The sequence below is a fragment of the Penicillium citrinum genome, assembly GCF_028827155.1.
Source record: "Penicillium citrinum strain IBT 23319 chromosome Unknown utg000006l:1.0-3011923.0:1.0-3012962.0, whole genome shotgun sequence".
NCBI lineage: Eukaryota > Fungi > Ascomycota > Eurotiomycetes > Eurotiales > Aspergillaceae > Penicillium > Penicillium citrinum.
Genome location: NW_026622691.1, coordinates 2,112,892 through 2,136,771, shown reverse-complemented (window position 1 = coordinate 2,136,771; position 23,880 = coordinate 2,112,892). Strand labels below are relative to the sequence as shown.

At 48.4% G+C, this 23,880-nt stretch overlaps 6 protein-coding genes across 6 annotated transcripts; 2 read left to right on the top strand and 4 right to left on the bottom strand.

Annotated features, from left to right (window-relative positions):
• Positions 1 to 8,880: 8,880 nt before the first annotated feature.
• Positions 8,881 to 11,397, top strand: N7469_007330 (C2H2-type zinc finger protein; the record flags this gene model as incomplete). Its single annotated transcript, XM_056646248.1, has 3 exons — positions 8,881 to 9,045; positions 9,140 to 11,192; positions 11,256 to 11,397. Exons 1-3 carry the CDS (start codon positions 8,910 to 8,912, stop codon positions 11,395 to 11,397), a joined length of 2,331 nt encoding a protein of 776 aa, XP_056499689.1. The 5' UTR covers positions 8,881 to 8,909.
• An 896-nt stretch (positions 11,398 to 12,293) lies between these two features.
• N7469_007329 (uracil phosphoribosyltransferase) lies at positions 12,294 to 13,198 on the bottom strand (the record flags this gene model as incomplete). Its single annotated transcript, XM_056646247.1, has 4 exons — positions 12,294 to 12,439; positions 12,492 to 12,731; positions 12,838 to 12,937; positions 13,022 to 13,198. 4 exons carry the CDS (start codon positions 13,196 to 13,198, stop codon positions 12,294 to 12,296), a joined length of 663 nt encoding a protein of 220 aa, XP_056499688.1.
• Positions 13,199 to 13,815: 617 nt separating this feature from the next.
• N7469_007328 (FluC/FEX family fluoride channel) lies at positions 13,816 to 15,126 on the top strand (the record flags this gene model as incomplete). Its single annotated transcript, XM_056646246.1, has 1 exon — positions 13,816 to 15,126. The coding sequence occupies one exon, from the start codon at positions 13,816 to 13,818 to the stop codon at positions 15,124 to 15,126; it is 1,311 nt and encodes a 436-aa protein (XP_056499687.1).
• A 1,603-nt stretch (positions 15,127 to 16,729) lies between these two features.
• On the bottom strand, positions 16,730 to 17,044 carry N7469_007327 (uncharacterized protein; the record flags this gene model as incomplete). Its single annotated transcript, XM_056646245.1, has 1 exon — positions 16,730 to 17,044. The coding sequence occupies one exon, from the start codon at positions 17,042 to 17,044 to the stop codon at positions 16,730 to 16,732; it is 315 nt and encodes a 104-aa protein (XP_056499686.1).
• Positions 17,045 to 18,763: 1,719 nt separating this feature from the next.
• On the bottom strand, positions 18,764 to 20,555 carry N7469_007326 (putative DNA-directed RNA polymerase III RPC4; the record flags this gene model as incomplete). The annotated part of the gene is made up of 2 exons (XM_056646244.1): positions 18,764 to 19,045; positions 19,080 to 20,555. 2 exons carry the CDS (start codon positions 20,553 to 20,555, stop codon positions 18,764 to 18,766), a joined length of 1,758 nt encoding a protein of 585 aa, XP_056499685.1.
• A 1,193-nt stretch (positions 20,556 to 21,748) lies between these two features.
• N7469_007325 (putative C6 finger domain protein) lies at positions 21,749 to 23,774 on the bottom strand (the record flags this gene model as incomplete). The annotated part of the gene is made up of 2 exons (XM_056646243.1): positions 21,749 to 22,954; positions 23,049 to 23,774. 2 exons carry the CDS (start codon positions 23,772 to 23,774, stop codon positions 21,749 to 21,751), a joined length of 1,932 nt encoding a protein of 643 aa, XP_056499684.1.
• Between the last annotated feature and the right edge of the window lie 106 nt (positions 23,775 to 23,880).

The following is a 23,880-nucleotide window of genomic DNA, read 5'->3' as shown; positions in this document are numbered from 1 at the left end:
AAAAAAAAAACGAAAATCGTTGCCCCCAACGGCCCTCTGAGTTCCAGAACAACAACTTGCTGCTACGTCGGTTTTCGTTTCGTTGAAAAGTGTGCCCCTGTGGACCAGCCGCGGCTCGCGCTGATTTGACACTTGAGTGGACACCGCGGACGTGAACTTTCAACATCGGATTTCCACCTTCGTGATCCAATGAGATAAGACTTTGCTCAACTCGCGTCTTGGGTTTTACGTATACATACTTCGTTTTGTCTTACGGTCTTTTTGTATCTTGCTGTTGTTGACTTTAAAACCATTGTCCATCAGGGTCAATCTTACTTCGTGCCCTCATTCTCACCCAGTAAGGGATAATACCCACTTATCCAAGCCCACAAACCCAAAATTCAATACAATTTACAATCAAAAAGACTATTGTAGATGGAGTTGGATGGGCAAATATCAGGTCACGTTCATTACTATGGAAGAAATGGTTGGCTTGACTAGCTCATGCAAAAGACGTGGAGTAGATGGAGCCTGGTCAACTGGGTCTGTGACTGTATCGTTCGGGACAATGCATAGACTCCAACCAGCTTTGGAAGCTCGACAACGTCGCGGCATCGAGAATGATGACCTCGGATTGACCTCGTCTGCATAAATGCTAGTGGTTTATTCTGAGCCAATTTTTTACTTCTTCCCATTGTGAGAGACGACCGAGTGATCTGGTTTTTACTGTCTATTCTCTATTAGGAACTTCAAGGGAGAATACTATGAGGATTATCCGAGGTCATTCATTCACAAGCCACTATCACAATCATTGAGATTCCCAACCGGCTCCAGAACGGTTCTAGAAGGTTGCGCCGTTAATCAAATCTAACGTGGCTTGCATGTATACCCCTCCCGAAGCTCGGGGAATGGTGTAAAAAGGAAACGCGCTGACTGCATGCAAAATAGATTAATCCATGCTGCACAGCCGGGAGTACCTGAATTCTCCATACTGACGTTGAACGAGCATTGGTAGGCATGGATCGAGCATGGGTACTCATCATGCTTTTCAAAGCCCAGAGAAGCTTCATGAACCGTCAAGCTGCCGAGGAACATGCCTGCATGCAGAAGGTCGGGGTTCGTGCTTTATATCCTGGTTAATGCATCGATAGGTATCGATGCGACGTGGTAATCAGGCCATGGTCAAAATGTAGTCAGCTATGCTGTGTCTTTTTGTCTGTGCCCAGTTTCAATCGACGATTGTTTGAAGCGACATACTGCTCATTGCAAGTCAATTCGCACTGCTTACTATACATAGATTCGTCTTCACAATCTGCAGTATTTCGTGCAACGCGGCTCAACAATGCCGTACGTACTATAGTGTGTATGTAAATAACTTCATGCATATAGCGAAATACCACTTCATTACGGTATCAATAAGTCAACAGCTTCTCGGCGTTATAATGCGTATACATAGTACATAACACTCCTTATATTAACGCGAATCACAATCTGAGTTTCGGGCAAAAACCGATAAAACGATGGATTCTGGAATTGAGTTCTCGGGATTGTCGTCGTTGGCCAGTAATACGGCGATTTACTCCAATTCTTCTCCGACAAGGAATGCCCCGGTTTACCCGAACTACGTATTAAGTTCTATTTCTGATGGAAGGAATATAACTCATACTATGATATAGCTCATACCTCTCCAAATTGATCCCAGTCAATATATGCAAGACTGTTGGCTCTGAACGCCGAATCGACCTTTCTCCTTTGACCCGACAGTTGGGAAACATCCGCCATACCGAACCGCTTCGCCTCATGGCCAAGATTGTCTCCAGTGGCTGGGTGCATCTGCGCCCCGCGGTGATTCCAGGAACAAAATTGAATTGACTCTACTCGGTATACATTCGAGGAAATAGAGCCGGTCTACTCCGCCATAACGCGACCATTGTTTTTTTTTTCAATATTGGCACGGACGGTGATAGTACCTGTAGATCGAAGGGGATCACCACGATGCTGCGGGGTTCAAGCATCTGTCGGCAGGAAACCACGTGAAAATGGCCGGGCTGGACCGGCAAAGACTCGACTGTCATTCAAACCAATAATCTGGGCATTGATCTAGTCCTTTGTGAACCATACTTTGGATATGAATCTATTTTTTCATTTGTTACGGTATCCCCAGTCTCAAACTTGAGACGGTTCCTCGTCAGTGGACCAGACCGTTATGTAGATGATACACACATCTCAGACATAGTCGTCATTGGACAGCACCTGATGCTTCGGATATTCAACATACATAGATGCTACATGTGGATAATATTCAATTTCGAGTTTGTATATATTTTCGAGATTTACGTACTCCAGTACGTAAATCTCGAAAATAGCACTGACAGGGCTGCCAGTGCTACTGTATAACGCATGGTGCGGAATACTCGCTGTGTTCTCTTCAAAATATCTTTATGTTTATCCATCTGATACTACTAGTGGAACTGGTACTCAAGTTCAAACTAATCCATGGATCAAGATCACGGACTGAAACATCAATACCATCCATTTGTACCTACAAGTATAAATTAAAACTGCAGGCTCTCAAGTTAGGAAGGCATTGAAATAGCTCGTTATAGTACTGTAGGAACCACAGTTGAATTGACAGATTGAGCTTCACTAATGATTCACGCCATAGTAAGGTGTGGACCCTGAGGTCCGAGGACTCAACCACACTCACTACCCAGACAGTAACTGGATAAGGAGTAGTCATTAGTACACCATATATATTACTTGGGTAGGAACAATGAATCTGCTACTGATAGTGAATGAGCTAGAACTATATAGAAAAGCCCAATGCACAAGCAAAACACCGACTACATAGATCATTGTTATCTAGACATCCATAATCATTCAAAGCAGTCTTTGAACTGAAGTTATTTCCGTTCAAAATCATCAAAGCATCGTGGATGCCGTGCTTTCCTGAGTTGCCAAGTCAAATACATATAAGACGGAAGATCCATCTTAATGCCATTATCAGTCGCAGAGTAGACCATCACGTAGTCGTCTACCATAGACCTCTGAAGAGAAGCACATATGCTGATTGTCGTAATACATTTTTGATCTAAATACTCCGTAATTTGACCGCAAAAAGATATGGTGAAGCAACCGAAGTCGGGAATTACCTCTCCTCGACCATCAGGATACTGGGGCCAGAACACAGGGTAAGCACGCATGACTGAGAACCATTGTCATTTGCCACTCATCCCTGTTCCTTGCAGGACCGGACATTACGGGTGTCGCAGAAACTGCGATGTGGGCAACATCAACGGGTGCTCACCCAACCGGACGGATTTCCTGTACCGGGGACCTGCCGTTCGGTGCTACTCTCATCCAATAATGAAGCTGGGCCGGCCCCTTTATCCAATGTACTGGGTTCCTCGATGATCCTTGATCACCCACCCCCCTTTTTCTGCTTCTTTTGAATCGTAATCAAGGCCAATCATCCTTATGGAGTATGGAGTCCGAATTTGCTGGAAATGGATTGGCGAGGGGCCTAACTTGAACTATTTTTTATGTATTGATATGAAGCATGGTGTACATATGCACTGTATGTACATACTATGTACAATGACCGCCCCTCGCGAAGATATCATTTTGCTACAATATATACTCCGTACAGTACATAGGTAGCTTCGGACTCCCCACTTGCAGACCTTTTATTGAAAATGATGATCCGTTAGCCTTGTCACTCTCGACAGTGGATGTCAGACGTTGAACCTTGAGAGGGCAGAAAGTTTCCCGACTTCTCCGTTTCGTCACCTTCTAATCTCCCCTCTCCACACCCCCTTCGCAAGCGCACATTCAGGAGGTGTCCACCTTTTCGAGAAAATTCGGCGGAAGCACTTCCGCGCGCGGGGCGTACCCATATTCAATTTTGTTCCTTGCTACACTTCAGACCAATTGCAATTTGCGAATGGGCCACCATCCATCAAGGTATGAAGTCCATTGTACTATGTACAGTACAGGTGTAGACGGAGTATGTAGAGAATGCTCGATCCCCTGCATCCAAAATCCAGGAAGGAGGTACGCAGTACTCCGTACAGGGATATAACTCTACGGACCGCAGATGCGATGCATATGTACGAAGGATGCAGAGCAAAGGTCCTATGTACAGTACGATTTTCGATGGGCCTGAATGTGAGTAGCAATCGATCTACGAAGTCAGTGTGAGCGGGAGTGTACCATGGACTGGGACTTCCCCGGATATCCCTTCCACGATCCATCGCATATATACTAGATCGTCTCGTGTGACTTGATGGTTCGACAATTCACACCGTACTCCGTAGCATCGCTGGATCTTCAATTGCACTGACTATGGAGTAATCCGTGTTCCATACAAACGTATATACAAGTATGATTTACGACATGGTACAGTGCATTGTGCTCCGCAGTAAGTAACTAAATAAGTACTTCTGAGTCGGTGTGAGCTCCATTCGACATATCCACTTTATACATGACTACCTCGTGAAATAATAAATTTGTCTCAGAGCAGATTGTCATCAACCAAGTAGGCAGGCAGATAGATAGGTCTTTACGAAGTACATTTGGATGGAGCACTCGTACGTAAAGCCATACCTCAGAGATACCGTAGTCTCTGGGTAATGAAATGAAACCCACTGATAATTTGTTGGTGGAGCCTCTCTTATCGGAGGTCCTTCTCGACCTGGGAGCTGGAAGGAACTCGAAGGCCCCTCGCCGGTTTAGCGAAACTGTAATGAGATAGCGTGCACAATGGAGCCGTCTATTACGACGTATTATGTAAGAAGCCAAGCACTTGTACATCGGACGAATCCTCTGAATATCAATCACACAACTTGTTGGCAGAATAAAGTGATTCAGCGGGGACTGTTGCAGTAGTGACAATAGTATCTCCTGCGATGTAGTGAAGCGGTGTACAAATACTATTTACCCGACAAGCCTTCACCGACATCTTGACGAGCACAGTCAAGCTCCCAGACCGTTTGAAGAGGCGTGGGGGTATGAAGCTAAGGAGTTGTCGGGGCGATAGGGCCCCGGGCCCCATCCCAAGGCTGGCTGGGCGTCCGTACAGGACAGGTGCATCCTGGGTGGTTCAGGGGCCGGCGCCGGGGAAGAGGTTCCTGAATACCAGCAACGGCATTGGAGATGAGTGGAGCAAAGCAATGCGAATATTCAATTGGCAACTGGGCCGATTTACGATCCCTTTCGTAGATCCATTATTGGGCCGCGTGAACCTTTTTTTTCCCCTTCTGCTGATGTCTTGAGCTTGTCGTGCGTATGTACATACAGTAAGTGTTGGAGCTGCTACTCTATTGACCGCCGGCATGGAATGTAATGAGACCCGATAGTGCGCCCCTCCCCTTTCCTATCGAAGGGATTGAGAATGATGTGGATCTGGAAACTAGCTAGTAGTGGGAGCTCCAGCGCACATCACGGCAAGGATTCAAAAGCCCACTCTGCCATACCGGATCAAGTAGCAATTAGCCCTAAAGAGGGACAAAGGTACGAAGTCGCCAGGCGGTCAAGTCACCGCTGAACTGATACGCGGCGTCGTCATGTCCTTTGGCGGTTCCTGCTTGGGTCGAGAACGTTGAACGGGGTCGGTCCGCTGCATCGGGAAGTGGATCGGAGAGAACCTGCTTGATTGTAGAGGGCTAAAAGTCTGGATTAGCCCTTCCATATTGACCGCTCTCCAGTACATGCAAACTTCATGACTGGAAGTTTAAAGCCGTCGATGATCATCCGGCGGTCCGCGGGAATCGGCGAGCTGAGCGTTCTGCGGAAGCAAACAAGGGGCAATCCGGAAGTTTACATGGAAAATATGTGAGGCTCGATCGATCCATCAAGTTTGATAGACCTTTGCAACTTGTTTTTCCCCCTCCTATGAATGTGATGCGAAAGCGAGGAACCTGACAGGTATTTTGTATGTATGTACATAACTGTAGGTACACTTATCCAGTCTTGGTAAATAAATGTTTCGAGGGATCATCCATGCTGTGCCGTGCCCCTCCCTGGAGGACGCCACAGTGGACAAGGCGAAAGTCGCCAGACGCGTTTCCCAAGTAACCGCGTCGGTCCTCCGCGTCTTTCAATCATCGCCGATGATGCAGTGCCCCACGTAAGAGATCCGGGAATTCGCGAAAAGGGAAAAAAAAAGTTCGAGACACGGCCCTGCCGAAGCCCGTTTCTGCGGTGTACTTGACAACTCACGACGCGACAAACGGTGGGGACCCATAGACAACAGGGAAATAGGCAGATGCGGATTACATTTCTGATTCTTTTTTTTTTCGTGTCCACACTGGGTCCGTCGTAAAAGTGGAACATCACCTATAGAACAAAAAAAGAGTACAATATTATCATGAATCAGATGATTTTATTTAACCCACTGTCCCGATTCGCGTGCAGAGCATGCAGATCGTCCTGCAGTCCGGCAGCTGATGTCTCGAGGTTCTGACGTAGTACGGACAATAACCATTTCATCCCCGATCGCACAGCATGCATCCCTTTGGTGTTGCACTTGCACTGTTGAGGCAAGACGATGTATGCAAGCGTGGTACAGTTTGAACCGCCACACGACGGGGCGTCAGGTGTATGCATAGATCATGGATATACTACGGATGGCAGTTACAATTGGTACTGTAGTTGAAACTGTAGTCAATCCTGGAATTACTGGTACTTATAAACTTATAACTATATAGTTACCTACATTGCGGACAACTATTCCCTACGGAGACACTGGATGGTCTGTCAGGGGAGGGCTGAGACGACAGATAACTGGTGTGGCGTTCACCGTCAGACACTGGGTGATCCCTGATTTGACCCTGGAATTTAACCAATCCAATATCTAATGAGCCCAATCCCACTTGGGTTTTTCGAATTCGAGGGTGGATTGATCGATTACACCACTCTGCAGCTAAGGCGACGGCGCCGGGGAATCGATAGTCGAGACTGTTCTAAGACAAGTCTGATAATCAAGTATCAGCGCGGAGTGGGAGTATACTGAGCTCATTCTTGGGGTATCCACGACACATAATAATTGAGCAGTGAGGATGAATGTATCTACTCCAGTAGGTACATACAGGGCTGTATGTACATTAAAGTTCTACAGTACTGTAGCTCACATTATCCAATAATTGCCAGCGGAGAGGGAGAGGGGCATTTAGGGCACGAAGGATGAAAGACGGAGTACGCGGTGAAGAACTACACAAATATGCTAGGGAGATTAGAAATTATATCCCTGTCTCATTCTCAATCCACCTGGTCTCTTGTCTCGCACTCGGAATTGTGCAACTCGTGCCCCGATAGAGCCAATCTGGCATCGTGCCGATCGCAGCTATGGAGGGGTTGACAGAGGGGTGAACCACGGTACTCCCGCGGATGAGGCGGGGTGATACAGATATCGATATCAGGAGATGGGTAGGAGTATACATATGCATGTATTTTAGGGTATACATATACATAGTAGTATAGTGTTGGCTAATTATTGACAAGTGAGGAGGGGAGAAAACAGGGAAGTACTCTGTCATAGTGAGTTAGAAGAGGAGGTACTTGGGAAATAGTCACTTTTCCCTACTAACTATATCTATACATAGTTGGTTAACTACTGTACTTATGTACATAATACTCTCCAGTAAATGACCACATCGCGCAGACTCGGTACGTTCTGCCACGATCGCGCGCTAAACCGCCTCACATGCCTGGCCAGCCACACATTTTCCCCTGCGATGAACAAAGGGCCAGCGAGGGGCCACTCTGCATGGCCCACTGGCCCTCGCAGCTCCCACTTTGATATTGCTTTTTTCGTTTTTGGGATTTATCCAAACATTTTTCTTTTTATTTATTTTATTTTTCTTTTCTTTTCTTTTTTTTTTAACCCAACCCTCTTTCTTTGGTGGATGTTTCACTGTTGCAAAGGGACCAGTCAATAAGATCTATACAATAGAATATGTAATAATAAGAATGAAGTTAGAGGGGTAGCTCTAGTTTGTATACTGTCTACTGGATACCCGATACATCAACATCAACATCAAAGATGTATGTATTTGGTCGATCAAAGGATCTTCTAGAGCGACCCAACGTTCGGCTGAACCGAAGTGATGGGAGGTTGAAGTGTCCAGTTTTGAAGCCATGTGGATCTCAGTTCGATCGGAATAAATCTAATAATCCTTACGGAGTACGACGTGTCGATTCTGTATGGTAAAAGGGGGGCACAGCCAAATGTGCCTGTTCCGATGGTGGTAGGAACGGGAAGTGCGTGGCCGTAGACTTTTGAGTAGTTCTCGACAGAAGACAAAGAGAGGGGGCTGGGGAAATCTAGTCTGTTTCCGCTTAGACAATTGCGTAGAGGGGTGATGGACAACCCCCCCCCCCCCCCCCAAGTCCCGCTTTTCGCCTCTCACACCAGCGCGACATCCACGCGTAGTAAGCGATAGGATGCTTAGGCCCACGTCCCACCCCTCCCTTCCGTACTTTCCATTTTCCCTCCCCTCCTTCCAGAGTTGCTTTGGCTGGGCGACCCCCCCCCCCAAAACTTCCCAAATTCCTTTTCTCCTCATCCACTTCCCCCTCTCTTCTTTCTTCTTTCCCCCTCCTCCCACTTTCTTCATTCCCCCCTCCTCCTCTTGCGGTGTTGGTACGCTCAACCACCTTCTCTTTCTTTATTCCTTCGAGCGCTTCGTATATTTTCCATTTTCCACTCCCCATTATTATTTCGATTATCCGCCTGTGGCTGGATTCACACTACACATTCGCGCGACATTCGATTTCCCACAGTTTCCCCCACCCAAGGAATGATCAGACATCCCAACGAACTCCTGTCGTCGACACGCCTTCAGAACCGGTGCGAGATTACCCAGGGGACAATACCACCGCCGTTTTTTTCGATTCTCGCCTGAGACGATTTGGCTTGATTTTCCACACAAATGGCTCCCTCGGCTCCCGGGACGGCCAGCAACTCGCCGGCCAAGAAGACCTCCGCTCCGGAGAAGAAGTATAAGTGCCAATTTTGTAACCGTGCCTTCAGTCGCAGTGAACACAGAAGCAGACATGAACGATCCCGTAAGTAGTGAAAGATCCAGCACAGAACCGGGGGGGAATCCACCCCTCCCTCCCGCTCACACATCATCCCCCACAAGCTGACACATGTATACAGACACAAAAGAGAGACCCTTTAAGTGCTTAAAATGTCGCAGTACTTTTGTTCGTCGCGATCTTCTCCTCCGTCATGATCGAACTGTACATGCCAAAGATGGCGGAATCCCTCTCGTGGCAGAGGGCCGCAGACGCGGTGGTGGGGTCCAAAAATCCTCCTCATCTGGTCCATCCAAGCCTTCGATCACTATTGATCCGGCGACGTTGGAACAGATTGAGGCAAGCAGTGATGGTATGGTCGACCTTGAAACTGCAGCCATGTTGATGACAGATTTCCAACATAAGGCTGCAGCAGCGGCGACCGGTCAGGTCTCCGAACGATCCGAATCCCTTTCCCCCGGTCGTGGTTCCTTCGAGCCTTATCTCTCCGGTAATGCGACCTTGCCTCAAATGCCTTGGGATACCCTCACGTCCCCCGCGGATAACGGCTCGATGCCCACCCTCGTTGACCGCCATGGCCCCGTCGGAGACGTCCTTCTATCCAACTCCCTCCCCATGTCCGGCCACTCAACCCCGAATGCCCTGTCCCCGTTCCCCTCAATGACCGGTCCTGTGAGCCCTGTTAACTACCGTCGCTCACCTGGTCCTAGCCAGGCCTTGACTCTCCCCCGGGCTCCTCAAATTGCTGACGATATGGAGTGGAACCTACTTGTCGAGCGCGTCCAAAACGCTGACACCCTTGGTGCCCTCCCTGAGACATTCCAGCTTCCAGTTACAGCTGCGTTGAACCGGTACCTTTCTACCTACTTCAACCTGTATCACCCTCACCTGCCGTTCCTTCATCAGCAGTCATTTAGCCCAACCACCGTGTCGGCTCCCCTCTTGCTCTCTGTTCTCTCAATTGGTGCTCTTTACACTTTCGAGCGTGAACATGCTTTCATGCTGCACGTTGGCTCCAAGGTCCTTGTTAACCAATTTTTGCAACATAAGGAGAACTTTGATTCGCGCAAGTGCCCCCTGTGGTTGATGCAGGGAACTCTGCTCAACATGGTCTTTGAGAGCTGGAGTGGCGACCCGAAGGGTCTTGAGTGGACTTGTTCCATCAAGAGTCTGCTGGCTAACATGGTTGCCGGAAACCGCTATCAACTCAAGGTTCGCACCGAGGCTCGCCAGGGAATTCAGCCTTCTCGCGAAGAGTGGATTGAAGATGAATCCTGCCGCCGCACCTATTTTGCGGTCTACATCTTCTTCGGCATGCTCACTCTGACCTTCAACCACACTCCCGCAATGAGTTTCGATGAATTTGATAACCTTGAGTTGCCATCATCTGAGTCGCTTTGGAACTTGGACCCATCCGATGAAGATTCTTGGCGCCGTGGTGTGGCTAACGGAACTCTCACCGTTCGCGAGGCCCACGATTTCCTTTTCCAGGGTGAACAGACTCGTTACAGTGCTTTTGCCACTCGCGTTCTCATCAATGCCTTGTTCTTGCAGGTTTGGAACCACAAGCGCAGTTTCGAGGCCCTGCAAGACGTGGTCACCGAGTACAAGCTGCGTCTTGCCCTCGAAACTTGGGAGAGCTCTCTCGAGGTGTGTGAGCCGGAGACTATCGTTGTCCCACTAAGCACCCCTCAGAAGGGCCACCCTTTGATCTTCAACTCGATGGCTGTCTACCGTAACACTCGTGCCCGCCTGGAAGTTGACCTGAAGTCCATCCAGGAGGCCATGCGTTACCACTCTTCCTACGAGGTTGCTGCTGCGATGACCGTTGCTCGCGAGAAGGTCAAGCGCTCACAAGAGATGAACAAGGTTGTACAACAATGCTTCGAGTGCATTGAAATTGCTGCCATTCAAGGCATCAACTGGGTTGCTAAGACCTCCGCTACCAACTGGAGTGTTGAACACCCTCTATGTGGCCTGGACCTGATGGTCATCCTGAGTCTCTGGCTCTACCGCCTGGAACATGACGACGAGCCGGCGACTGAGGCTGAGATGGCTATCTACAACAAGGTTCGCAATCTGTTTGACGATGATGCCATCGACGCATTTGGCAAACTCAGCTCCACCGTCGCCCGTGTTTGGGGTAACATCCTTGACGGCGTGGTTGTCTGGGGGTAAGTTCTATCTCTCATGCTTGTACTTTGACTTTTTGAACATATTCGCTAACAAGTTCTTAGAATTACCAAGTTGATGGGCGAGTCATTCAAGCTGCACTCCCAGGCTCTGGTTGGCTACGAGGACTCCCTTCGAGTCGCCAAAGACCAACCCATTCACGCAGTGCCTACCAAGTCGCTCGCCAGCGTTGGTACTGCTTATTAAACTCTTCACCACTCTCGTTGATTTGACATTTTTCATGTCTTTGCTTTGTTTTTTCGGGCTTTCTTACTCTCATTTCCGGACGCTTTCATTGGGACACATGGGAAATTCAGGAATGGACACGCCAAGGGGTAAGGCGGGGTGTTTTTCTTTCCGGCTCCGTCGAGGAGCCTCTGGGCGATTCCTGACTTTTCTGCTATTTGGGTTGCATCGTTATTTTCTATTTACCCCTGACTTTTCACACCAGGGAGTCCGGTGCGGTGTTTTGCTTTCTGCGTTTCTCTTTCGACACCCGGCTGGTCCTGTGTGTTCCTCTCGCACTCGATGGAGTTTTCTCGTTTCACTTTTAGCCCCTAATTTGTGCCCCTCGTCCATCTGCTTCGATCTATTTGATACCTTTTGATGCTTTTGATTCATTTTTATTTTCTTTCTATTCTCCCTTTTTCTTTATTCTGTTTTGCGTTGATGTTGCCACTTGATTTTGATTCTTGTAGCTGAGCTTGTCTCTGCTGCTGTATTTGATGTTTAATTGCATATCTCGTCTGTTTTCTCCCCGCCTCGCAATGCTCGTTCTGTTCTGTTTTGTCTTGCCCAGCATTTGTTCGCGCTTGATTTCACTTGCACATGTTTTGATGCCTCTTTCAATGTACTATATACGTAATCGATGAATACACATTTCGGCGGGGAATACGGCACTGCACATACATGTAGAACGTAGAAAAGCGTAGACTACGCGTGGACTTTACTTTTTGCTCGGATAGCAGTGATTGTACAGATCTAAGTAGTATCTGTAGACTTGAGTCCAAGATCATTAGCTACTACGAGTAGCATGTACCAATGGTAGATTATCTTCTAGTTGTTATTTATTACATCAGATAGTGTAGTATCATATTGCTGAACTATTTACCAATTGCTACAAACAGTCGATCTCCAATATCTCCCACACCAGGCACAATCATTCCTTTCTCATTACACTGCCCATCGACAGCCCCAACCCAAACCTCAACACCATCCTTCCACACCTCCGCCGCGCGTTTAACACCATCTTGCGAACCAAGCACACTCAACATGATCACCTTCTTAACCCCCCCACTCACGCAGCAACTGGATGGCTGCCTCAGCCGTGGCTCCTGTCGCGATGATCGGGTCGAGGAGTACGGCCAGGGTGGAGGCAGCGGTGTTCGTTGTAGGATCAAGGGAAGCCGGTGAAGCGGGGGAAAGGTCTGATCGGTGGAAGGGGAGGTTATTGTAATATTCTACGGGTTGAAGTGTCATTTTCTCGCGGAATAGTCCGAGATGATAGACTGGGACGGCCATTGGGAGGAGATCATTTAGAGCTGGGCAGGGTGGTCTTTGTCTTAGTATGAACCTTTCTAAAGGAATGTTGATTGTTGTGTGGTTTTATCCTTCTCTTCTCGAGGAGATGGGATGGTGATTACTTACCATCTACCATGCCTAAACCTGAGCGAAGAATGGGAACCAGTGCTAAATCAGCTGGGTCAATGCCCTGTGTCTCGTACTCGACTCCCAGCGGTGTCCGGTCCTATAGAATGATTCTCAGCCTCTCTCTCTCTCCATATATACATTTATTCATAGTAGGGAAAATGACTGATCTTGTATAACTTACGGTGCCAGTCTTAGTGAGCTTCAGTCCATTCGCAAATGCCTCCACACCCAGGATCGAGGCAATTTCTTGGACCAAAGCTCTTGTCTCGCGGGGTGTAGTGCTCTGCGAGCGCAACTGTGATAGTTTTGCCTGGAGACAGGGATGCGAGGAGACATGGACATTCGTGGGGAGTGGCATGATGGCGGTCGAAGAGAAGATATTAGGGATCTAGTAGGAGGTAACTGGGAGAAGAAAAGAAGAAGGAGTAAATGGAAATAGAAAAAGAAGAGGAGGAGGAGGAGAAGAAGAAGGAGGAGGGAGTTCTGGGGAGGAGAGGGGTTGCTCTTATCTGCGGTGTAACTCCCCCGCTGGTCCCTTTTCAATGCATGATGAGATCTTCTTTTGCTTTTGGATCCGCTTGGCTTGATATTATCAATCATTCCACTTTCAATACTACCAAAAGGTAGTTGGAAACGGACTAAATGAGGGGAAATGAATCTGCTATCTACTTCTACTTCTACTCCAACTGCGATATGAACATAGGAGTACTCGATCAAAGGGGCACATAGTTGGAGAAACGCCTCCTGCACATCTCCTTCACGGATTCATCCACTCTCATATTCTTATCAAAGTTGAGCTATATTCTCAACTAAAGCTTTCCCATCAACCTGACTGATAGGAATGCTATATCATCCCATCGCCATCGACGATCCACCAGCTTATCAGCTCCACCGCAAACCCACTTTTCCACGCCAACCTCAACTCCAACTCCAACTTGAATTTCAACCTCAAGACGTTCTCTTCTCGATAATGCCATGCCTTTGGCCCCTTCTTCGGACCAGCCAGCATTGCTGGACCTTAATTCTAATCGCCAAAACAGTGCAGACCCTCCTTTAACCGAAGCAACCTACCCCCAACCCATCGAACCCATCTCCTCCGCACGCCAACAATGGCACGCGCAGGGCGCAACCGCAGAAACAACAACCAGCACTACGAAAGATGAAGTCGCGCAGGCATCTGAACCAGGACCAGCACGACCACCCCTCTCAAAACGCGCAACTCAACTCTACACACTCTCCTACCTCGTTTTCTTCGCGATATTCGGTACCCTAGCTCGACTCGGACTTCAAGCCTTAACTTTCTACACCGGTGCCCCCGTCGTAACAGGCGTGGTATGGGCAAATGTAGGCGGCAGTCTAATAATGGGCTTTCTCTCAGAAGATAGAAATCTCTTCCGCGAAGAATGGGGGAAAATCCAAGCCAACAACAGCAACAACCCCGATCAAACAGAGCAGAGTAAATCACATCAAGCCGTGAAAAAGACAATTCCTCTATATATCGGCCTAACAACCGGTTTCTGCGGTTGCTTCACCTCCTTCTCCTCTTTCATTCGAGACGTCTTCCTCGCCCTGGCAAATGCCCTTCCAGACCCCTCCCTACCGGCAGGTTCATCCATTGCTTCCCGGAATGGAGGGTACAGCTTCATGGCTCTAGTCGCGGTCATCCTGTTAACTGTCTCGCTGAGTTTATCAGCGTTAATCTTCGGCGCTCACCTTGCTCTAGCCCTAGCACAATATACACCCACAGTCCCCTTCACGCTGACGCGGCGCGTACTAGATCGTATCATCGTGGTACTGGGATGGGGCTGTTGGCTCGGCGCCGTATTCCTGGCTATTTGGCCTCCAGATCGACACGATGGTCCTGATACATGGCGAGGTCGTGCGGTATTTGCTTGTGTTTTTGCTCCGGTGGGTTGTTTTGTTCGATATTATCTGTCGATGTATTTGAATAGTCGGATTCCGGCGTTTCCACTGGGAACATTCACGACGAATGTTTTCGGAACGATTATTGAGGGGGTTTGTTATGATTTGCAGCATGTTAATGGACTTGGTGCTGTGGTTCCTGCTGCTTTGACAGGGTGTCAGGTTTTACAGGGGGTTATGGACGGGTTTTGTGGGAGTGCGACGACTATTAGTACGTGGGTTGCAGAGTTGAATGGTTTATCGAAGAGACGACATGCTTATGTGTATGGACTTGCGAGTGTGGTTGTTTCACTTTGCTTCTTGATTGTGATTATGGGCTCTTTGCTTTGGACGCGTGGGTTTGCTGATGCTGTTTGTGGGTGATTTCCTAACAAAAGATTTGTTTCATATCGAGTGTATGCTAAAGATGCTGTAATATACCCTTAACTACATAATCAATTTATGGTTCATAGAACTTGTTCCCATATTATGATTCCTATCCCAACTTCAACTCTCCTACGGACACAATATTTATAAAAGATCTCTCCCCGAAACACCAGAACCAGACCCAGATCCTCCAAATCCAAAACCAAACCCTTCACCTCCATTTCCATTCATCCAATCTCGACTCTGACCGCGACTTTGTGCCGAATTGTCTTCCAAATGCATCCCATGCGCTACTCCAGCTCGATCACCAGGAAGTACATATCGATCCAGCATCTTCTCCGCAATACGTTCGCTCCTCCCACCAGGTACCGCCGTCGGACTACCAAGAAGTCGAGAATCTGCCGCAGGCGCTGTACGACTATGAAATGCTTTACGACGATCAAGATCTTGCGCGAGATTTTTGCGTTGAGCGACTTGTTTCTGTCAGCTTTATCTGGAATGTGGGGGACTGGGAGGGGAGAGAAGGGAAGGGGAGCAGAGAATAGGACATACTCCTCCAGAAAAAAGTGTAAATTGCCATTGTCACTAGTCCAGCCCCTATAAATGCAAACATTATTCCTAGCTCGCGGCCGAGCGAGAACATGGGTGTTGGAGGTGGGTATTTGGTCATGGTGGGCGGATGATATTTGCAGGTGAGTTGAGTTATTTTGTGAATAGAATGGGAGCACCAATCTCGAGTTTAGGGGGTAGATGTCTCTCTCCACTTCTTTATTTTTGGCTTCTTGATTCTCAGATGTCAGATGTCAGATATGAGACTGTGGGGAAGTGGGGAGAGATTAAAAGTTGGGGGCGAGTTCACGCGCCGTTCGACTTGGCTGGGCGTCAGCGGTGTGTGATGGGATGCTTGCATTCACACCAGCTGAGGCTACACTTTCCTTGAAAATTAAGGTAGCATCTAGAAATATGTAGAGTTAATTGCAGATAAAGAAAAGCAGACCGTGGGAGGTACCCGTCGCAACCTTAACAAAGAAAGAGGATGTAGAGTTGGTGGCTGGCGGGCGTTGATAGTCTAAGAAATCCAATTCCTAAAGATTTGATTGGGCAGGTCAATCTATACTATGTACATATGGCACGAGCAAACAAGTATAGGTATGTAGGTAGTAGATATCAATGTTATGATTCATTTGTACATATATAATCAACACCGTCCAGTATACACACAAAATCCACCAAAGACCATGTACAACATGAAATTCTATACGCCGCAAAGCGGAAATGCAACGTGCTGAAAAGAAACAAACAAAGAAGGAATGGATGGGAAATGATAACCTGCCCAGGACCAGGCTAGGAATGCAGAAAGGCTCAAAGTCGCTGAAAAGTTCAAAGATGAAAGGCGAAGGTGAGAATGAGGAAATGGAAAAGGTCAAATCGAAATCGACCGTATTAGATAGATAGAGGGATAAGTCAAGGTGCGCGTATTCACGTGTCGTCGATAAAGAAAAGGTCGGAAGGGCAAATCAAAAACATTCGAGTAAGGCGTAAGGTGAATTGTGAAAAGTAAAGGTAGCAGCAGCCTTTTCATCGATATCGAGGTATGAAATTAACCTAGCATGACAGCTGCGAGGGCAGTACATGTCAAGCCAATGGCACATCCAATCCACGGAGTCTGGCCGAGTGAGCCTTCGCTACGCGCTTGGAGAACATATCTCGCGCCGCGACGGGCAGTTGTGATATCGGAAGGGTCTGCAGCAGACGCCGAGTTATAGCGCGGGGCAAGGTCCGGTATTGATGCGACGGCAGAACGATGCGCAAAGCCTGAGACAAGATCGTTGGCGCGTGGTTGGGGTGGAGAGTTTGGTTGCGACTCGGCGAGAACGGCCGGGGTGAGGACCACGAGGAAGTATGCAGGCCTCATAGTCTACCTGGGGAAGAATGTTGATATGATGAGGAGGGAGGAAGAGAACTCCCAGGTTATATTTCAACGGTGACTCGCGTTGGCCAGGCGAGGGCCGTGGAGGGGTGATTGGGAAACAAGCAACGCCAAGGAAGGCCGTCGTGGAGATCTTGCGAGATGCGAGTTGGCGCGGCAACCAGGTGGAGGGAGTGATAGGTGATGCGATAGATACAGATGCTGTACAATATAGTAGCAGTCGCTGTGAGAGTGGTGTATGTATATTGATTTCTGGAATGCGCAGATTTTGGGGGGGGAGGAGGAGTGGTGGAAGTGGAGGGAGTGGAGGAGAAGAATAGTCCGTGGGAGGAAAATAGGAGAAGACTAGCAATTTACCTGGAGGCTAAGCTAGGGGAAAGCCAAAAGCACAGGCACAACCTTGAAAGAGCAAGGGAATAAGAGCCCACACACTCTTGAACATGTATTCAATAATTTCTATATTGATATACCCCTATTATTTACTATGTATATATTTTATGACTTTTTTTTTTCCATATTTTATAATCATAAAATTATGGAAATAAAATGTAAATGTAAAAAATGTCAAATCTCCCGTGGTTGCCCTTTCGGTCCCTGGATGTGGGGGTAACAAGAAGGGGAAAGGAAGCCACCCAGCACACTCTATTCTCTGCTCTCTGATTGGTTCCTGCCTGGTTCCTTCTTGTTCCACGGTTGATTTCATTCTACACTGTATATACATAAATATACATATACATATACATATACAAATACAAATACTAGTATTCATATATTTAAATTTTATACTATTGTACATACTAGCATATGTATATATTTACTACTTGACTGCTCTATTCACTGTACTGCTAACATGTCACATCTACTCGGGCCATGATCGGCAGGAGTGAAACCAAATCAAGTGTGGGTCGAGTCCAGACTTCCCGACGGCAAGCCGTGATGCAAACAAGCGAACCGGTCATTCATCCTCCTCCACTCAGGGGCCGCCCTTGCTAGTACTATGTACACATCTACAACTTTGTAAAGCTACGGAGTACGGAGTACAAGGTCTTCCATATTCCAACTCCTGACTTGATTACACTATTTACTGCATACGGTATTTATTTGACATAGTACTAATTACGAGAAATGGCCAGCTCGACAAACTGCAATTAATCAATCAAGCTCTAACTGTGACCGGGGCTGGAGTTCTTGGCTGCGCCTTGTTATAGGATGGCTATACATAGAATCGCCTCCCACTTGCTGCATTCCAGGTATGCACGAAGAACGGTGTACATACTCCGTATGTAATGTATCACGCGGTACTGTCGCAGATTTGCTTGATCGACATCGGCATTCTCTGTTGGAAAGGATTGTCGAAGTCTACAGTACTGTACATACTATGGACAACTCCAGACTGGGCAGACGGAAGTACTCCGTACATACTGAGTGTCCAATGCATTTCGTATGTTGTGGGTAATTCACATAGTAGTTTACAGCAGCACCACTGCTTTTTGTTCACTCTCCTCCTTTGAACGAATAATACAAAATCTTCCAAGCTTACTGTATACTATTGCACTACCTTCGAGTTGGTGTTAGTCAAGTACGGAGGTACAGATGTAGTGGCAGAGAGCATCTGATTATTGCAGAGTCATCATCAATTCACATCAATATACATGCTATGCATCTACTAGGCAACATCCTAGCTAAAAATAATCCTGGTACTCATCAAAGCATTTCATCCCAGTTCGGCATCACTGTAAACTTGCCACACAGCTGGCCCATAGACCATGCCCGATTCTCTTCCTCCTGCTCATCCTCCTTCTTCACCCCGGGCTCATCTTGAGACGAAGAAACAATCAACGCCTCCTGCACGAAATCAACCATCGCAGCCCGGTCAAGTTCGAAACTAATTCCACCCCAATCCATCGTAATCCGTCCCGACTTGTGGACGTTCAATTTGCCCACTTTACCCGCTGGCAGGGACCAATCTGTAGCAGCCGTGATGACCTTAGGTGTTTCAGTTGGGGGGAGGTGCATCGACATCAGTGATTTCAACATCGTTGCCTTCAGTCTTGACGTCGTTTTGTGTGTTGTTCGCCTCGACCTCGCTCTCGCCAGCTGCCTCTAGGGCTGGGGGATCCGGGTTCTCGGAACCAGGAACTGTAAGATTGGGCGTCATAGGTGGGAACTGCATAAGGAAGAGCTGGCCCACGAGGTTCTTGGCGGTTTTATCTTCAGGTTGCTCGTTTTCTTGGTTATCGGCCTCGCCTTCTCCTTCTGCGGGAGTATCAGTACCGCTCTCAGCAGCGGGGGTTTTCTCCGTGCTAGGTTCGATGGCTTCGTTTCCGGGCTGCGCTTCTGCGCTCTTCTCTGGTTCGCTTTCGCGGAAGAGTTCTTGTATATGAGCAAGGTCATCCAAGTGACGATCATACTCGTCAATTTCTTCTTTCGTGCGGAGAAGTTCTCGTGGATCACGTTTGACCTTTTGGGGCTCTGGGGCTTTAGCCTTAGGTTTCACGGGGGATGACTCGGGGTCAGAGATCTTCCTCCGCACGCGCACCTTTTGTTGCGGTAGGAATCCATCATCATCTACAGGCACAATATCAGGCATCTGAGTATCCTCGTCCACGGGCTCGGCTTTAATGCGGGGCTCTTCTTCTTCTTCTTCAGGAGTGACCTCCTCTCCTTGAGCAGCCTTAGCCTCGTGCTCCGCCTTTTTGCGTAGCTCATCTGTTCTGGCTGTGCTAGACTCCATATTCACGGAGATGACTCGGTCTTCGTGTTCGATGCGTTGTACACGAACTGGTTTCAGACCCCGTAGTTCCGGGTCTCTGCTGCGGGCAGGGAGCTTGCCCTTGGCATCTTGGGGCAAGTCCGAGTCCGAGTCATCAGAAAGACCGATCTGATCAATGCTGAGCCGAATTCCACTTTCTTCATCATCATCCGAGTCATAGTCCATGGGAGGCCGACTTCCACCAGCACTGAACACAGAGCGCGTCTGAGATCGATCGTAGGACCGTGGCCCAAATGCACTACCACCACGACCTCTCCGAGCACCACCCTGGGGTCCAAATCCACCGGTTCCAACAGGTCCACCACGACCACGGAAAGCTCCGCGTCCACGACCACCACCCCGACCACGCTGGATAGCCGCTGCTTCCTTCAATCGCTCATTGTGTCGTTCTTGTTCAAGCTTTGACATGGCATCTCGCTCTTCTTTGCTGCGACGTTGAACATTCTTTTTAGGCTGGTACTTCAAAGTTGGTTTCGTAGGCTCGCCGGGGAGATTCGAGAGAGGTCTTCCTGAAGCAGAAATGCTTCCCGATGACTCGCGCTTCTTCAGCGATTGTAATCGTTGCACGGGCTGTCGGCCGCCAGTGCCCGGTGTTGCGCTCTGCGTGCGATTCTCTGAAGGCGCATTTTGAATTGATGAGGCTTCAGGAGCAGCCGAGGCACTGCCTTCAGCCTGCTCGGTTCGTCGAGCGGTAGGCCTTCGAGTGGCCGGTTTGGGAGGCATAATGTCGTTTTCTGCACAAGCAAGACGCCGTCGGCGCCCCGCTACTTAGAGCAAGGTTGGGCTGGACAAAGTTTCTAGTACATAGGCTGGTGTTTCGGCTCTGGTGGCTTATTGACTCGCGTGAAATCGTCAAATGCAAATTGAAGTAGCCCGGAGTAATCTGATCTATTCCAAACGTGAATTCTGTACAAGAGTCGAGCTCTTCATCCGATTCAAAAAAGTTGCGGGGCCGTTCACCGCCTTTCTAATCACGTGGTATTTATGTCTCGATTAAGTTGTATCGGCTTGAACCAGGGTAATGATTGCTTATTTGAGTATTTCTTTGATCACTTAATTGTATATATAAGAGGGTTTGGCACCGGAGTTTTGAAATATTTTGTATATCACTCTGTAATGAATGAAGTTGCGTGAAAACTCCGCCAATTCACTTAAGTGTGTGTATTGTCGAACGTTCGATCTCATTCGTCAGAGCCTTCACCGCTTTATGGTATCACGTGCTCTAATGCGCTTCATGGATGGAGGCATAGTAAACTAAATCAACTCGAAAATATCCATAGAGGGACATTAGGAGCACACTACTTGTAGAGAAATTAGAAATCACAATCCATTCCCAAACTACTAGTACTCATAAGAAAACAAAGGCCCATAATAGCATCTTTTACAACACAAACCCGTACACCTGGGACCCTATCAATCAAGCATCCCGGAAGTATATATCTCCCAGCTGCTTCAGTCCCATAACGTAACACTCGCGAACACAAAAATTTAACATGAAATTAACAAATATGCTCAAGGGGATTGTAGCATTGAGTCTGAAAGAGTGAAAATGGATGTGACAGAAGAAAGACAAAGGATCCGCAAACACGAAGACGCCGAATAGACACAGACAACAGATTTCAACCCGCTGGACTTTGTATAATCAAAATTCGGGAGCAGTGGCTTGAAGCCAGAAAAGAGAGCGTGAATAGGTAGGAGGTTTAAGGAGTGTCGAGTTCGAGTTCTCGGCTACCAGAGAATTTCAAAGGAGGGATAGAGAGATGTTGTATTGGCGAGGTGGTGCCAACACTAATGTCATGGTATGCCGAATGGGATGTTTGAAGGAAGAAGAAGGTAGTATTGCCAGACGAGAAATCCCATCTTCTTGTTATAAAAATGGGAAGCCCAGGACTAAAGAAAGGGATCAAGATGTATAACTAGCGCTTTCGCTTCTTGTTCTTGTCGGCAATGTCTGCGCCTGCCAACGGCGTGTTTGGCATTGGCGGGATTTCATGCTCGTGCTCATGGTCATGCCCATGGCTGTGACCATCATCCGATGCATCGTCAAGAGATTTCTTGACGGGGACACCCATGTGGCGTCCATAACGACCCTTTCGACCATTGCCCTCGTCTTCACTGATGCAACCCTCAATGCCAATTCCAGCATCCTTACAACGCCCACAGGGACGTTGACGATCACAACCTTTCTTACTCTTGCGACAGCGTTGGCAGCGGGGTTTTGTAGAAAGATCTTCCTCATCCGCACCAAGCTGATGCTGGAAGTTGACAGAGCCACCAGAAACCTTGCGGACAGAACTAGGGCTAGGAGGGACAACAGGCCCAGCCGATTTGTCGGAGGACTTGCGGGAGACAGGCGGTGCGTTCTTTGTCTTAATGGCCTTCGGCGCAGGCTTCTGGCTGCGAGGCTTGGTAGACATTGGACGACTCTTGGATTTCTTGGCTTTAGGCACAAACTCCTTGTATAAGACGTCATCCTCGACCTCACTCTTGATGCCTTCATCGACGCCGTCAGAACTGTGATCACTGCTGTCGGCACTGGGGAGGATATCATCCAAGCGCTTGTGATGGGGCTTGACAGTGCCAGGGGGAAGCATGGGACTTGATTCAAGCCTGCGACGAGCAGGCAGGTCATCTTCGTCCTCGCTAAAGTCTTCGCCATCGCTGGTTGCACCAGTGGAAGAGGCGGCATCGGCTGCTCCACTGAAAGCATCATCTAATGTTGATGCTGAGGTACGCCCATGAGAGAAGTTGGAGGCATCTCCAAGGCGGATCAGCTGCATAGCGACATCCTCGTCGGAAATACAGCTGGCGATGGTGGGATCTGGCGTGGGCAGAATGCCAGGACCACTCACTCGCGAGGCAGAGTTGCTATATGGTACACGCTGAGCATGATCTGGCATCATGGGCGTAGCATATACACCATTACGTCCGGATTGTACGCCGTATTCACTGTGGCCATAACTCTGCGGCGAGGGCAGTGCTTGTTGGTAGTTGTATGGGCGATGGGTAGGACGAGCAAAAGGTGAGCCGGCACCTTCTTGGCCGACCGAGCGACGTTGAGGAGAGATAGAGGAGGTGGAGGTAGTAAGAGGTACTTGAGGAGGGACGAAGAGTGGGAGTTCCTATAGACATGAACTTGTTAGAAGGCGAACAAGTGAAAAAAAAGAGGAAGGAAAAACCCATCCGCGCACAAGGTTGACCATGGATCACACTTACCGAGCTGTCGAATTTTGGACGTTTGCGACGGCCATCCTGTAGTATATTTTCCATACTTATTTCAGAGCTGGCAAAGGCATCGCCGCGAGATCTGCGAGAGAAGCTTCCTTCGCTGTCGCTTAGGTCGGCTTCATCATCTGGAAAGCCGGCATGGCTTGAACCCCGGCTTTTGAAACCATGACGAGAACCGGCTTTGTGCTGAGAAGCACCACGAAGGCTTCTATTAGATGGAGAGGCGCTGCGATTCCTTGTGAGTCGCGAGGATGGTCGCGATGGCTGCTCAAGAGCTGGCGCAGCGCCATCGACCATCTGAAAAGGCTCACCCAAACTGGGCCGCTTGCGCTCGACAGAGTATCCACCATAGAACTCACCATAAGAAGGAATTGGGATGACTCGCACGTAAACCGTCCCGTTATTCTTCAAGTTTTCATACCTTGCGATGAGAGTGGTCCCATGTTCATCTTCAAAGCTCACCCCACTGGCGGTGCCGTCGTAGATGCCATAGAAATTTTTGACAGTGGTCACTATAGAATCAGTCGTATCGTGGGGAAATATTTGCACGCGCATCGGAATACGGGCTCGAACTTTAGAGTTCTCATCCAATAGCAATTCAAAAGCGACGTTCTTAGGGACAGGTCCCTTAAGCGACAAGTCCCGGGATGAGCCATCCACAAGGACCGGTTGGTCTGCGAAAGCAGAGAGCGCATCATGGTGGACTGCTTGCATGATGGGCAAGTCCAAAATGACTACGAAACTCCTGCTGCTATTGCGATGACTGCATCAACCCACTGATTCTGTGTGATAGAGGGCTGCTATACGGGAGGATGGGATT